General features: G+C 37.7%; 1 protein-coding gene across 1 annotated transcript in view; it reads right to left on the minus strand.

Moving 5' to 3' along the window:
• The window catches only part of RYR2 (ryanodine receptor 2), a 523,123-nt gene that overhangs the window by 469,318 nt on the left and 38,203 nt on the right, over positions 1–15,602 (minus strand). Inside the window, exon 3 of the mRNA XM_007452954.1 lies at positions 1,159–1,267. Within this exon, the coding sequence (XP_007453016.1) occupies positions 1,159–1,267 (109 nt within the window). The remainder of the gene's footprint in view (positions 1–1,158; positions 1,268–15,602) is intronic.

Raw genomic sequence — 15,602 nt, forward strand, 5'->3', positions numbered from 1 at the left:
GAGAGGCCCGCGTACCATAAAAAAAAAAAAAAAAAAAAAAAAAAAAAAAAAAAAAAAACTAAGCCGTTAGTCTTATATCAAATAAAGATCACTAAAGTTTCTCCTCCATACTTACAAACGTACTTTTCCCCTCCATACATACATACATACATATGTATCATATAGTATTAAAATTTTAAATCAATTTAAAATTAATGTACAAACCAATTAAAGTCCTAAGCTGTGTGACACTAAAATTTAAAAAACTACAAGGCTAATGAAAATACATTACATCAGAAGTGATCACTCATTTTCTGTTAAACCATATATTATCATTTTTTAATCTCTTTACTTATCCAAACCGGAGCAATGATTAGCAACAAAAACAGCAACACATGGACCAATAATGGCAAATAAACATTTTCAGTTTTATTCCTGGAAATAGTATAGCTTATTAAACCATACACTGCAGTAATTATAGCAACAAGCAAACAAATAAACAGAAAACAAAAATTTGACCATTCATTCTCCTGCTTAATTCTAAAATTTAATGAATTGGCTAAGAATGGGCAGTAGCCCAGAAATCACTCACAGCATAGAATGGAACATAATTTAAATTACCAAATAAGCTTTCAAAGAAAAATGTTTGCATTAGGGGACAGAATAAAAATTTCAATTTTCAGAAGAAAATGATTAGCTATTTGCAAAATTACAACTGACTAAAGCTGTAACACCATAATTTCGTTACTTCAAATATATGAGTGCCATGAAATTTTACTTGCCATAAAGAAGCTTAGGACACAGTCACATGGTTAGAGGCATTTGAGAAAGAAATAAAGATTAATGACAGCCATGCATAAAGCAATTAATTGAAAGAGTCAAAATAAGAGCTCCAAAAACGTTAGAAACACAAATGCTCAAGGAGAAGATTCTATTGTAACCACTGACATAAGCATGAGGTTCAAGGACACAGATCACCCTGAGGATGGATTTTTTTTTTAAGTTCTTTAAGACATTAACAGACCTGCTGGATGAAGCAGAAAGGCAAACTTAAGAAAATCAAAACTAAAAGGGATTTACATATTTTGGTCAAAAGAAAATCTCCAAAAGCTGTGAAAGAAATCATTCATATAGTAGCTGAGTTCATTAAAATACTGCAAGACAACATAAATTAAGTACTTGCCCCTTGTGACTTCTCCACAGTGTTAGCCAGCATCTCCTGCAGGGCCCGGACAGAGAGGGACTGTTCCAGCACAAAGGTGCAGATGGAGAGGTCTGGGGGGACATTCTGTGCAGAAAGAAGGAAAGCCGCCATCATCATCATCGTCATCATCATCATCATCACCACCACCACCACCACCACCATCATCATCATCAAGCATCCAGACCCAATTTACCTTATTATACTTCAGTTTCTTTCACAGAAAGAATAAAGAGTACTTGTCAATTCTCTAATATGAGCTCCCAAATCATCCAAATACATTGTCTATACCGCTCACACTTAATCCACATTTTAATTTACGGATAACTATAAGCTACCATTTACTGAGCGCCTACTCTGATTAGGCACTGCACTCAGAGCTTTATCAATAACTCCTGTGGTCATCTACGGTAAGGATTATTACTGTTATTGTGTGGACAAGAATATAGAGAAGTTAGGTTACTTTTCCAAAGTCACAATTACTAAATTTTTCAAGCCAGGACTAAAAAGCCAGATTTCTCTGACTCTAGAGCATTCATTTCTAGTCTATCAAGTACTTCGCTGATAAAAAATTAAAAGGACAGAAAAATACTTTACTCAAATTAAGAGCGAAGTTAAGCAAACATAAAATTGATTGGTATAAAATATTGATTTACACAGGCTTGTCCTTATCCACAAAGACGACGATTAGCTTGTCTTCCTCAAGCTGGGTGTCATATCTGGCCTCGAACTTCGGATGCAATAATTTGACTTCTATTCGGTGTCTGCGTACTGCTTTATCTTCTCACTCATTCCTTTTCCTTTCTACTTCCTCCCATCAACTTCCATTCCAATCAAGTAATAACCCCATAAATTCTGAAAATCCCAACAAGTAACTACCAAGGAGGTGAAGGAAACAGGATAAGAACCGACTGTCAAGTTAGAGAGAACTACCCCAATTAGGAACAAATGCATTATCGTGCATGCATGCTTTTACTTTAGATAAGCAGGATTCAGGAGGCAATCCAGCTGGGTATGGGAAGATGTTCAAAGGAGCATTTTCACAACAGAAGAACATTATAAATACATTAAACACAAAACACAAGCGAGAATATGTCTTCTTAAAAAGAACATTAGGAGGATAAATTGATAACTTGATGCAGTGCATCAGAATTACAATTTACAGTGCTAAAGTATTTACTAAATTGAGCCACTACCAATAAAAAGATCCTTATCAGCAGAGAATGACGCTTTATGGTTTCTAGGATAGATTAGGTACCAGGGTTCTAAAATTGAAGTTAAGATTATTTTATGGATAAAAGAAGCATATAATCACTAGTTACTCATACTCCACAAACCTTCCCGGCACCCATGTTTTGCTTTGCTTTGTTTTATTTTTTAATGAACTTCCGTTTTCTGAATTCCTCTATCCTCTTATCATGGGCTTCTGTGGCCCCCAGCCCAATTTCTTTCCATTCCTCCTCAAACTATCTCAGCTAGTAGTCAAAGGAATCTCTCAAATCTGGGTGCAACTACTACTTTTATACTCTGCAGTAATGCAAGAAATTTTCACACGTTGAGGTATGGGGAAGTCATTCTGGCTTATACATGATTTGGCTTGAACTTCATGCGAAATGGAATAGTTAGCAATGCATGCATTGGTCTGTCAAACATGCAATGTACATCTGCTTTGACCATTTTTTTTAAAATGCATTTACCAGATTGTTTAGAATGTCCACTTTGAAGATAGGAAATGGGGGCATTTTATCCCTACAATGCCAATGCTAATACTCCTTCAAAGATGAGTTTCAGGGCTTCCCTGGTGGCGCAGTGCTTGAGAGTCCGCCTGCCGATGCAGGAGACGCGGGTTCGTGCCCCGTTTCGGGAAGATCCCACATGCCGCGGAGCGGCTGGGCCCGTGAGCCATGGCCACTGAGCCTGCGCGTCCGGAGCCTGTGCTCCGCAAATGGGAGAGGCCACAACAGTGAGAGGCCCGCATAACGCAAGGATAAAAAAAAAAAAAAAAAAAAAAAAAAAAGATGAGTTTCCCTTCCCAGACAGCAAGGTCATGCTGAGTTGCTGTATACGTGCTAATCTTTCCCTTTTGAAACCTTGAAGGGATGCACCCCTGTTTAATATTTGTCCTTTGTTCTCACAAGATATAAAACTGTGGTTTAGGCATTCAAAATGGAGCCAGATAGCCATTGTGCATGTGGTTTCAGACACATTCCTGTACTACTGAGAACCTGAATTTTGTGAACTGTATCAGACTCAGGGACTTCACCAGCTATTCTCAAAACAAGATCTGTTAGTTGCTGCCAGCTGCACCTTTATAGTCTCAAGGTCTCCCCTTGTAACTATTCAACCATTTCAGACCTCAACCAATCCTGGCTTAACAAGCACCCTTACTTCTTACCAGCTCCAATTATAATTGGCAAACCACTTATGTAACTTTGTGGATTTTGCCTATATAAGCCTCCCCTCATTTTGTAGTCATGAAGAACACATTTCAAGTGTTTCTTGAATCTGTCTCCTGGGCTATAGGCCTCAGTCTGGCTCAAATAAAACTCTTTTCTATTCCGATTATAGAATGTTTATTGATTGTTTCCACTGACAGCAGTCAGCCAGACAAGGGCTTTCTTTCCAAAATCCTCAGATAAAAGATTGGAAGCTTGGAAAGGGACTCTATTCTACTGTGAAATTCAGGATAAGCTCTTTTAAATTTAATATTCTCAGTTCTAACTATATTAATAACAATTTATCACACTAAGACAAATGCTACTGGGAAAAAATTGATTAAGGCAAGTGTTTATTCCATTCATATGCATTTAAACTGTGAGAGTTTGGAAGCTACACTTTGACAAATAGCACTGGTAGAGAACTACGTTAAGAAATGCTGTGCTAGTGAACCAATTTCTAAAAATAAAAAGCCTTGACTTGCCCATTTCTGTAGTGTAAATACTCCAATTATGGCTCGTTTCAAAGTGTAAAAGTTTACAAATCAGCTCACAAGATTGCTAAATATGTAACAATTAGCTCTCAGGAAACTCTAAGAGTCATTGCCAACACACCACTGAACTGATTTCATGAATTGCTTTAGAATCAGTGTATTATAATAGTTAAGAGATTGGATTCTATAAACAGATCACCTAAGCAAGCAGGAATCCTGGCCTCACTACGCACAAGCTATTAACTTCTCTAGTCTTTAGTTTCCTTCCCTGAAAAATGGGATAATAATTATACCATCCTCATAGGGTTGCTGTGAAAAAATAAATGAGATAATCTAAGTAAAGAGCTTATCACAGTGTCAAGACCATAACAAGAACTCAAAATAAGCGAGCCATTGTAGTTCATTTTGCATATTGTCATTTCTCTCCATTTATGGCATTTATGAAGCACCACTCATTTCTTAAAATTGGTTCTTAAATGGATTCTGTTTTAGAGAAATCGTGTTTGAAAAGTCAAAGCATTAACTATGTACCTGTTCATAACATCTAAAATGTTCTAGTTATTTTCAAGAAAAAGGCACTTTCTGGTAATATTGAAAAGTTTACATACTGGGTATATTTAAATTGTTTCCTACTTCACTTTAATCAGAATGTTAAAGTATGAATCACTGGAATATCTTACATTTATTTTAAAGATCCTTGAAAACCACATGAATCTGAAGTGAATTAATCCTGCCAAACAAATTTCATTTTTTCACAGAGCAACATACTTGTTACCGTTAGTGGGGTTTAACAGGAATAAATGAACAGACAATCAGCAAAGGCAATTCTCTCTCAGAGACTCTACCCATCTTTTTTTTTTTTTTTTTTTTTTTGCGGTACGCGGGCCTCTCATTGTTGTGGCCTTGCCCGTTGCAGAGCACAGGCTCCAGATGCGCAGGCTCCGCGGCATGTGGGATCCTCTCGGACCGGGGCACGAACCCGTGTCCCCTGCATCAGCAGGCAGACTCTCAACCACTGTGCCACCAGGGAAGCCCTACCCATCTTTTTTTGGAGCTGTCTTTATCGCTCTCTCTTTGCCCCCTCCCCACTCAAAACACACATAAATGTAATAGAAAAGCTGAGCAGTTAAAAAAAGAAAAAAGTTTTACCCCTTTCAGTAAAACTTGAAACAATACAAATCAGAGCTTTGCACTGTTAGTTTCTTTTACTGGAAAGAAAAACTTCTGGTTGTTCTAGGCAACAGAATCATTACCAAAACTTGTTACTTTTTAAAAGTAACTACTTGTCACTTTTTAAAGTAAACTACTAAAAGTATTTCTCCTTAGAGCAGTGATAAATTTTTTTAAAAATTATACAGGGAGCAAACTCCATATGTATTTTATTGTTTATCCTTATAGTTAGATAATTTTCATTTTTATTTTTAAAAATTTATTTATTTATTTATTTATTTATTTATTTATTTATTTATTTATTTATTTATTTATTTTTTGCGGTACGCGGGCCTCTCACTGTTGTGGCCTCTCCCATTGTGGATCACAGGCTCCGGACACGCAGGCTCAGCGGCCATGGCTCACGGGACCAGCCGCTCCGCGGCATGTGGGATCTTCCCGGACCGGGGCACGAACCCGTGTCCCCTGCATCGGCAGGCGGACTCTCAACCACTGCGCCACCAGGGAAGCCCTAAAAGTATTTCTTAATTTAGATGTATATTTCTTCAAATAACCCTGACAATTTTAGAGTTAAACCACACTGCAGCATTTATGTTAAGGCTTAGTTCCCACTTCCCCAAAATAAAGTCGTCAGTGGAAAACAAAGGGTCTCGTTCATTAATTAAAGATCAACTAAATGGCCCCTAACACCAGGCACAAGAGATAAAGTATAACAGTCTATACAGCTGTAGTGGGAACTTCAATTGCAAGCGTCAATTCGTGTGTTACCAACTTTTCCTTAGTCTTTTTCTTTTTTTTTTTTTTTTTTTTTTTTTTTTTTTCCTTGCGTTATGCGGGCCTCTCCCTGTTGTGCCCTCTCCCATTTGCGGAGCACAGGCTCCGGACGCGCAGGCTCAGTGGCCATGGCTCACGGGCCCAGCCGCTCCGCGGCATGTGGGATCTTCCCGAAACGGGGCACGAACCCGCGTCTCCTGCATCGGCAGGCGGACTCTCAAGCACTGCGCCACCAGGGAAGCCCCCTTAGTCTTTTTCTTTACTCCAGTACTATTACTGAGAATTTTAATTTTTACAACTTCAACTTGAAAGAACTTTACGTGCCCTTACAATGAGCGTGCTCCCAAACCATGAAATAAACCCTTATGTAATGTATGTTTTACCTTACAGGTGCTTCAAAATAGACCACATCAGAACATGAAACAAAGAACTACTGCTCAGCCTGTACACCTACCTGCCTCTTAAACATTACACTTCTTTTTCATACAAAATTAAACCAGAGAAAGTATATACTTCGGTCTGTCTAAATGTGTATCTAGGCTGCCCAGAATCCAAAGCAGGCAGGCAGGAGGTTCATAATGCTTTTCATATGGAGACAAGACCAATTTGATAAGGATAGGTGTGCTTTGGCAAAGGTAACAAACCTTAAGCAAGCAGCATGGCTGTGTGTGCGTCTTCTCTTCTTTTAAAATACAAACTGGTCCCCGTTCTTCCCTGCCTGACAAACATTACCTAATCTTACAGGTAAAAAAATTCTCAAGAATAACCACAACATAGCATCTGGCTTTGTTGGCACTGGAGAGTCTGTGTGAAATCAATTAGGTTTCCAACCGAGGTATCCATCGAACCATTTGGCATACACAGATGCATATGCCTAACTCACTTACAAACCTATTGAAACATGTCATTGACTGAACTGAACTGCAAACAATAATTTGGGGCTATATAAGCTACAGCAGACCTGCTCTCTTCTTATCACTGTGTACAAATTGCACACTAACATACCACTCCATTTTAAGGTCTTGATGCCTTTGCTCATACTTTTTTCTCCCTCAGCGTGACATATCCATCTCCAGGTCTCCACCAGTGGAAATCTACTTCATATTTTTAAATCACACATAAATAAAATCACATATAAAAACATTTTCCTTGGTGAAAATTCAAACAATACTGAAAAATTTTTTAACTTCTCTCTTTCCAAATTTAATTATACTCTCCCTCCCAGGCATAACCACATGGGAGCTGGATAAGCTTTCAGATGTACATCTTTCCAGGGCTTTTTTTTATGCATTTGCATACATATGTAAGCTCACATAGAAGTATACAGATTGGCTTTTCCCATTAATGGGCTCACTTTGTATAAATTACATATTTTAATTTATTAATATGTATTGAAGATCATTTTCTGTTAATAGATCTCTATCTACTTCATTCTTCATGACAGCTAAAGGATCTAGACAAGCCATATGCCTCCTGAAGATTGGTTCACGTTTAATACTGTGAAACATTGTTATTCAACTTGGACCCTCACTCTCCCACCCCACCACAACCAGTCTAAAATGATGATTTGCAAAAGAAAGCGCTCAGTGTTTGAAGAGTTGACCTCAAACTACGATTTCACCTATTTCTGGAAAATTAAACAAATGCGCCTATAGGGACACAGTAGTAACAGCCCTAACGGCAGATCTTTACTTTGGTTTTTGTTTTCATAATCCTAAGTTTCTAATATGAAGACAAGTAACTTACCTTTTTACACTGCCTTTCAGTTGCGCACCAAATAACCTTCAGAGTAACACAGAGATATCTCAAAATGTATTTTGAAAATTAATGAGGTATTAAATCTTGATAGCTTGACAGCATAAGCAAATGGGCAGGTCACTGTACCAAAGGACACGGGATTCCGAGTCAATGCATAACCAGCCAAGGGATCCCAGGTAAATCAGTCTGAGCTTCCCCATCCATTAAGTGGCAATCTACTTATCACACTTCACAGAAGAGTTCTGAAGTCCAAATAAGAAAAGCAAAGCATTACAAACTAGAAAATCCCAACAAAATATAATTTTCTCTGCCTAATTTAAAAAAATCTATCTCACATTGAAAGCCAGAATCACAGAGATATAAATTAAGAGAAAAGCTTGTCTTCTACCAAGAAATGTTAAGACAGGATCCTTTGGAGTGGAACAGATGGTCCGAAGTTGATGCAGGTTTGTTTTTTCTCAGCCACCCATCTGCTGAGTGGCCTTGGGCAAGACACCATATCCACTGAGGGTCAACATGCCCACGAGCTATAGAGATATCAAACTTCTCCAAAAAATAAAGATGTTGTTGTTGTTTAAGTTGCCAACTGAAGACATGAAACAGGCAAAATCACACCTACCATACAGGGCACAATATCCTTTAAAATGTTTGCATGTCCTACAGTTCCAATATAATTATGATGCTGTATCCCACTGACTTATATGAACTACTGTAGAAAAGAAATATCAAGATGGATAAAAGGAAAATCTTAGTTCACTTTTTTCTCTTTATACATCTTCAAAATTCCAATCATAACATTTCCCCAGCCTGGAAATGTGGTTATTGCCAGACTTTCACACTTTTCTGTGAGAGTTCATAGTTCCAGGTAGTGTTGCTTGTCATATTCTTTTTCTCTTCATCCCACTTTGCACCAAAGATTAACAGAACATTGTCTTAGAGAAGGAAATATGTATCCTGCATCAATCACAGGATAAATTCTTTCTTCTTTCAGAGATCAGCTTTTTGAAAGACAAGTTAAATGTGATCATAGCAGATGAAACAGATATGCCTGGGTTTCCCCACGTCTCAAGCCTTTGAATCTCTTCAGAAAAGCTCAAGTCATTCCATGTGCCTTTCTTTTTTTTTTTTCTTGTTTTTTGTGGTACGCAGGCCTCTCACCGTCGTGGCCCCTCCCGCCGCGGAGCACAGGCTCCGGACGCGCAGGCCCAGCGGCCACGGCTCACGGGCCCAGCCGCTCCGCGGCATATTGGGATCTTCCCGGACCGGGGCACGAACCCACATCCCCCGCATCGGCAGGCGGACTCCCAACCACTGCGCCACCAGGGAAGCCCCCCATGTGCCTTTCTTAACAACACAGGTCCAAGTCAGAGAGGATCTGTTAGCACGCTAAACAAGTGGTAATTAGCAGTACATCACCACTACAAAGAGCCACAGCTCTGCCAACTTAGCAGTTAATCATGAAAATCCCTAGTGAATTAATAGGGTTTCATATGATTTGCTCAGTGTCCATGTTTCTCCTTGGCATACACCTTCTGTAATACAATCTTCTTTAAACATCATATTAAGTAGATATGCCAATCTACCTTATTTTTCTAATTATTTTAATATTCAGCTGACTCAAATGGGCCAGTGCAAATCTGGAGGTATACTAGTTTGACATTCCACCCTGCATGACCTCTCTCCTTCTAACATCATAACAGGAATATTGTATTAGGTCAACTCTGTTCACATGTATCTTAACTGGGAGCCATTGTTAGTGAGAACACACATATTTAGTATTTTGAAAGCAAGACACTCAAAAGGAAACCAAAGGAAAGGCTTCTGCTATGAATTGAGCCTCAAGATGATATGCAGGTATGTTAAAAATCACATGTGCTACTAATGATTCATTGGATGTAGCCTCCTGCTTTTGAACATTGCTAAGTCAAACCCATGCATCTGTCACAATCTCAATAAAAGCTTAACAAACCAACTCTCCACACTCTAGGTGATGGCCCACTTACCTAATTTGCATGTAAAGCACATAATTTCTAGTCATATATCACAATGATCTTCCAGGAAGTTGGGCTCAAATTGAGAAACCTGCTGTCAAAAAAGCTATGGCGCTTCACCACTAAATTCAGAGTTCACAGCTCAGTAAACATCTGAATAAACAGATGAATAAACAAACCACAAGAAGAAATAAATCGGTGGAAATATTGGAACCACCACTATAGTTCAACTACCCACAAATTACTTTGGAGCAAAGTTTCACTCTGCTCGAGTCTTTTTTTAAGTATTAGCAAAATAGGGACTTCCCTGGTGGTCCAGTGGTTAAGACTCTGCGCTCCCCTATGCAGGGGGCCCAGGTTTGATCCCTGGTCTGGGAACTAGATCCCGCATGCTACAACTAAGAGCCTGCATGCCGCAACTAAAAGATCCTGCGTGCCGTAGCTAAGACCCTGCGTGCCTCAGCTAAGACCCGGCGCAGCCAAATAAATAAATAAATAAATAAATATTTTTTTAAAAAGAGAATTAGCAAAATATATACATATTCATTACATATGCTGTAAGGAATTGGCAGTGTCATGATATTGAGTACACAAAAATAGTTTTGGCAAAAATAATGTATGGCCCAAGTATTTGTCAGGTATCAGGGTCTGTGACATCTCAGCCTTGCCTCCCTGCAAGATCCCAGTGAACCACAGACAGTGATCAAACTTGGTGGATCCCCCAGTGAAAATTTCCAGGGAACCATAGAGTTGTCTTCGGGGAGTTCTGTGTAAAGGAGATTCAGGTAGAATTAATTCATAACTTCATAGCCTAAAAGTATTTGGGAAAAAACTACTTTTTACCGTAACCAGGTCAACCTAATCATCTGACATATTACCTCTGTCACAACATCCATACTGCCTTGTCTCATAATCTGCTTAAAGAAAGGGAACAATTCACACAGACTTGTGGATAAGGGCAATCAACAGCTTCTGCCTCACCTAGAGCACTACGAAAAGTCAAAAGGAGCAGAAAAAAGCAAAAACGAGAATTATGGCTTCCACATCAAGTTATGCAGGCAAAGATGATGTCTTCAAATTTAATTAACAGTGTAATACAGTGCCAATTTATTCAGGCATAACATACAACCATCTCGCTCTTTGTGGGTATCGCATTCCATGAAAATGTGCTGGATAATTCCATCTAGATTAATTTAAAATGGCAGGAGCTAAATTAATTACTCAGTATCAGTCTGAACAAATTAAGCTAGAATCAACTCAGTAATATCACTTGGAACCTCAAAACTGAAACTCCAAGCAGACTCAGATGGAGACAGTCAACACCTTGGAATTCTTACTAGGATTTTGCTCACATGGAATTCCCACACAGTTTCAAGAATTAAGAAATAACTGTGTAGACACAATTATATAAATAATAATGGCTACATAACTTTTAAAGCGTCCTCTGTGTGCTAGATCTTAATTCTCACCACAACTCTATAAGAGAAGTATTATTATTATCTTCACTTTAGAAATGAGTAAATGGCGAGTGACAAAATTAAATGACTCGATCTAAACCAGAAACTATTAAGAGGCATATCTGCTTAGCCTAAAACCCATATATCACCTTGTCCCCCTCAAGGTAAATATTAGCCTGATTATCAGCTGTTCTTTTTTTCTTTTTGTTTTCCTGTACATTTGTAGTGATCGTTTTATCATTGATAAATTAAACTTCAATGCGACAGTGTACATGCTCTAAAAGAACTCACACACAGAATCAGAGCCACGAATACCACAAACTGCATGACTTTCGCTTGAGAGACATCTCATAAGTTCATAACCCGGTATGAGCCCCTCTGGCAATGTATTAGCAAAAGCAAAAGTGTAATAAGGCATTAAAATAGTGATCCTTCCTAGATGATGCCTTGTGGGTATATCTGAAATACAGGGATCTTTCCCTTGTTGTCTGAAGATATGAGTCATCATGTCAAAGGAAGATATGATATTTTCCGATTGAAGAATCTTGACGAGACAGGTATACAGTAGAATTAGAAAACTAAGTCAGGAGAGATATACTTCAGGTATGTTATATAGAACTGAAACTAAAACTGTATCTGTGAGACTTAACCCTAAAATAATGTTAGGTGATCTGGACATACCCCAGAGTCCTATTAATCCATATAATCTATAAACATATAGCTTAAGGTAACAGAATACAAATACAGTTTGGGTGACCAAAAATTCCATCTCACCTAACACATAATTTAGTTCAGAAGGGAGCTATCGGTAACACAAAGAAATAACACAAAGGATATTTTAAGGAAGATAACTCTAGCAGCTGTGTACATGATGTATGAAAGCCACAGCGTGACACTATTTATGTTCAAGGATCAATTCAGGAAAGATAAAAAGACTTAATGAGCTACATTTTTTAAAGAAATTATGGGGACTTCCTCTTATGGCTGAGTGAGAGGTTGGCAAATCCTCTCCCTAAAAAGCAAGATGGATAAAATTGACAAGAATAACCTTTTAGAGCTGTGGGACTTAACCAGAGGCATAAAAAAATATGACAAACTTTTATGCTTGAAAACTGCTGAACTTCAGGTAAGAACAGGAAGAGTCTGTGGTGCTATTTCTGAAGGCTGCTCCCATCTCCCCACAGCTCAGCTGATGTGCAGCTCCTGCAGGAATGTGGTGTGGGGAAGGCTGGGAGGACCAGAAGCTCTGCCACCTTATGAAAGGGGGCTCGCTTGATTTGGAGCAGATGCCACACACAATGCATTGTATGTGAAAGTGACACTTTCCCGGGAAACTCAATAGCTCTTCTAGCCTCACTCAGTATACTCCTGACTGAAGTTGAAGCATGCAGAGTAGTTCCAAACTATTCACACACTCCTGGCTAACTCTGAAGTAGCACGTATATAAGAAAGACACAAAGAACTCGCAGAAAGCAAATCTGGAACAGATTTTAGATAACCTGAACTTCTCATGTGCTTCTCTACACAGGTCCATATGCAGAGAACAGAACTCTTACTGTTTGAAGTACCTGAGTGCAACCTCTGTACAATCACTGCCTTAACTCTAAGCTATGCAGAAACAGGGTAACCTTTAAGAAGCAGGCTAAAATAAAAGAATGAAAAAATAAAATGGAGCAGTGACATCAATGACAACACATCATAGGGGAGACATCTCACAAGCAAGTTACTAAACAATAAACAAACCAACAAAAACAGGAACCACCACCTTCTTAGCCCAGGCAAGTTACTAAACAACAAACAAAAACTGGAACAACAACCTTCAGTGGAGAAATACCAGAATTTATAGTTCCTACAATATATTATCTAAAGAGTCCAGTTTTAACAAAAGAAAAGTGGCACAGGCAAAGAAACAAAAAAACAAGGAAGTGTAACCCATACTGAGAGAAAAAACAGTCAAGAGAAACTGTCAGTGAGTATCCCCAGATGTTGAAATTAGCAGATAAAGGCTTCAAAGAAAACTTTAGACATACAAATAGGGACTTCCTTCATGGTGCAGTGGTTAAGAATCCACCTGCCAATGCAGGGGACATGGGTTTGATCCCTGGTCCGGGAAGATCCCACATGCCGCAGAGCAACTAAGCCCGAGTGCCACAACTACTGAGCCTGTGCGCCTAGAGCCCATGTTCTGCAACAAGAGAAGCCACCACAATGAGAAGCCCGTGCACCGCAATGAAGAGTAGACCCCACTTGCCGCAACTAAAGAAAGCCCGTGTACAGCAACGGAGACCCAACACATACAAAAATAAATAAAATAAAATAAAGTTAAAAAAACATACAAATATATTTAAAGAACTACAGGAAAAATGTTTAGAGAAATAAAGAAAATTATGATAATAATTAGTCAATGAATAGAAATGCTCAATAAAGATACAGGAATTACACAAAGAGAACCAAATATATTGAGTATAATCATTAAAATAAGAAATATGCTAGAGGGGTCCAACAGCAGATTTAAAATGAAAGGACAAGGAATCAGCGAACTCAAAGATCATTTAATAGAAGTTATTCAATCAGAAATACACAGAGGAAAAAAAAAAAAACAGGAAAAAAATTAAATGAGGCTCAAAAACCTATGGAATAATATACATGTAATGGGAGTCCCAGAACAACAGAAGACAAAGAACAGAAAATATATTTGAAGAAATAATGGCCAAAAACTTCCAAAATTTAAAGAAAAGCATTAGTTTAAACATCCAAGAAGCATAAAAATACCGAAGTAGGATAAACACAAAGAGATTCACACCTAGACACATCATACTCAAACTATTGAGAGTCAAAGACAAAAAAAAGAGAAAATATTTAAAGCAGCAAGACAAAAATTTACTCATCACAATATGATTAATTGCTGACTTCTCATCTGAATCAAGAGAGAACAGAAGGCAGTTGACGACTTATCAAAGAGCTGAAAGAAAAAAAACTGTCAACCAAAAATTCAATATTGAGCTAAACTTTTTTTCAAACGTAAAATAAATACATTCCAAGATAAACAAGGATGGAGAATTTACTGCTACCACAGTTGCCTTACAAGAATGCCCACTCTCAACAACTTTTATTCATCATAGGACTGGAAGTCCTAACCACAGCAATTAGTCCAGAAAAAGAAATAAAAGGCATCCAAATTAGAAAGGGAAAAGTAAAATTCTATTTTCACATGACTAATATTATATATCAAAAATCCTAAAGACTCCACCAAAAATTCGTTAGAACTAATAAATAAATAAAGTTTCAGGATACAATTTCAAAACATAAAAATCAGTTGTGTTTCTACACATTAACAACAAACTATTAGAAATTTATTTTTTAAATCCCAGTTTACAACTGCAGCAAAAAAAAAAAAATACTAAGGAATAAACTTAACCAAGAAGGTGAAAGATCTGTACAGTGAAAACTATAGAACATTATTAAAGGAAACTGAAGAAGACACAAATAAATGCAAAGACATTCTGTGCTCAAAGATTGGAAGAAGAATATTGTAGAAATATCTACATTACCTAAAGTGATCTACAGATTCAATGCAATCGCTATAAAAATTCCAATTCCATTTTTCATACAAATAGAGCAAACAATCCTAAAACTCATATGGAACTACAAAAGACCCCAAATAGCCAAAGGTATCTTGAGAAAGAAGAAAGCTGGAGGTAGCATGATTCCTGCTTTCAAAGTACATTACAAAGCTATACTAATCAAAACAGTATGGTATTGGCATAAAAAGACACATAGACTAATTGAACATTATAGAAACTCAGAAATAAATCCATGCATACATAGTCAATTCATTTACATCAAGGAAACCAAGAATATTTAATAGGGAAAGGATAATCTCTTCAATAAATGGTGCTGGGAAAACAGGATGGCCACATGTAAAAGAATGAAACTGAACCACTATCTTACACACCACACACAAAAATAATCAACTTGAGATGGTTTTAAGACTTGAAGGTAAGACCTGAAATCATTAATAATCCTAGAAGAAAACATAGGGGGTAAGCTTCTTGACATTAGTCTTGGCAATAATTTTTTGAATTTGACACCAAAGCAAAGGCAACGAAAGTTAAAATAAACAAGTGGGGTTACATCAAAGTAAAAAGCTTCTACGCAGTAAATAAGACCATCAACAAAATGAAAAGGCAAATCATATCTCTGACAAGGGATTAACATCCAAAGTGTATAAAGAATGCATATAACTCAAGTGCAAACAATAAGATTTAAAAATGGGCAAAGGAAGTGAACAGACATTTTCCCAAAGAAAACATAAAAATGGGCAACAGGTACAAGAAAGAGTG

The sequence above is a fragment of the Lipotes vexillifer genome, unplaced genomic scaffold, assembly GCF_000442215.2.
Source record: "Lipotes vexillifer unplaced genomic scaffold, Lipotes_vexillifer_v1.1 scaffold1088, whole genome shotgun sequence".
In the NCBI taxonomy this organism is placed as follows: domain Eukaryota; kingdom Metazoa; phylum Chordata; class Mammalia; order Artiodactyla; family Lipotidae; genus Lipotes; species Lipotes vexillifer.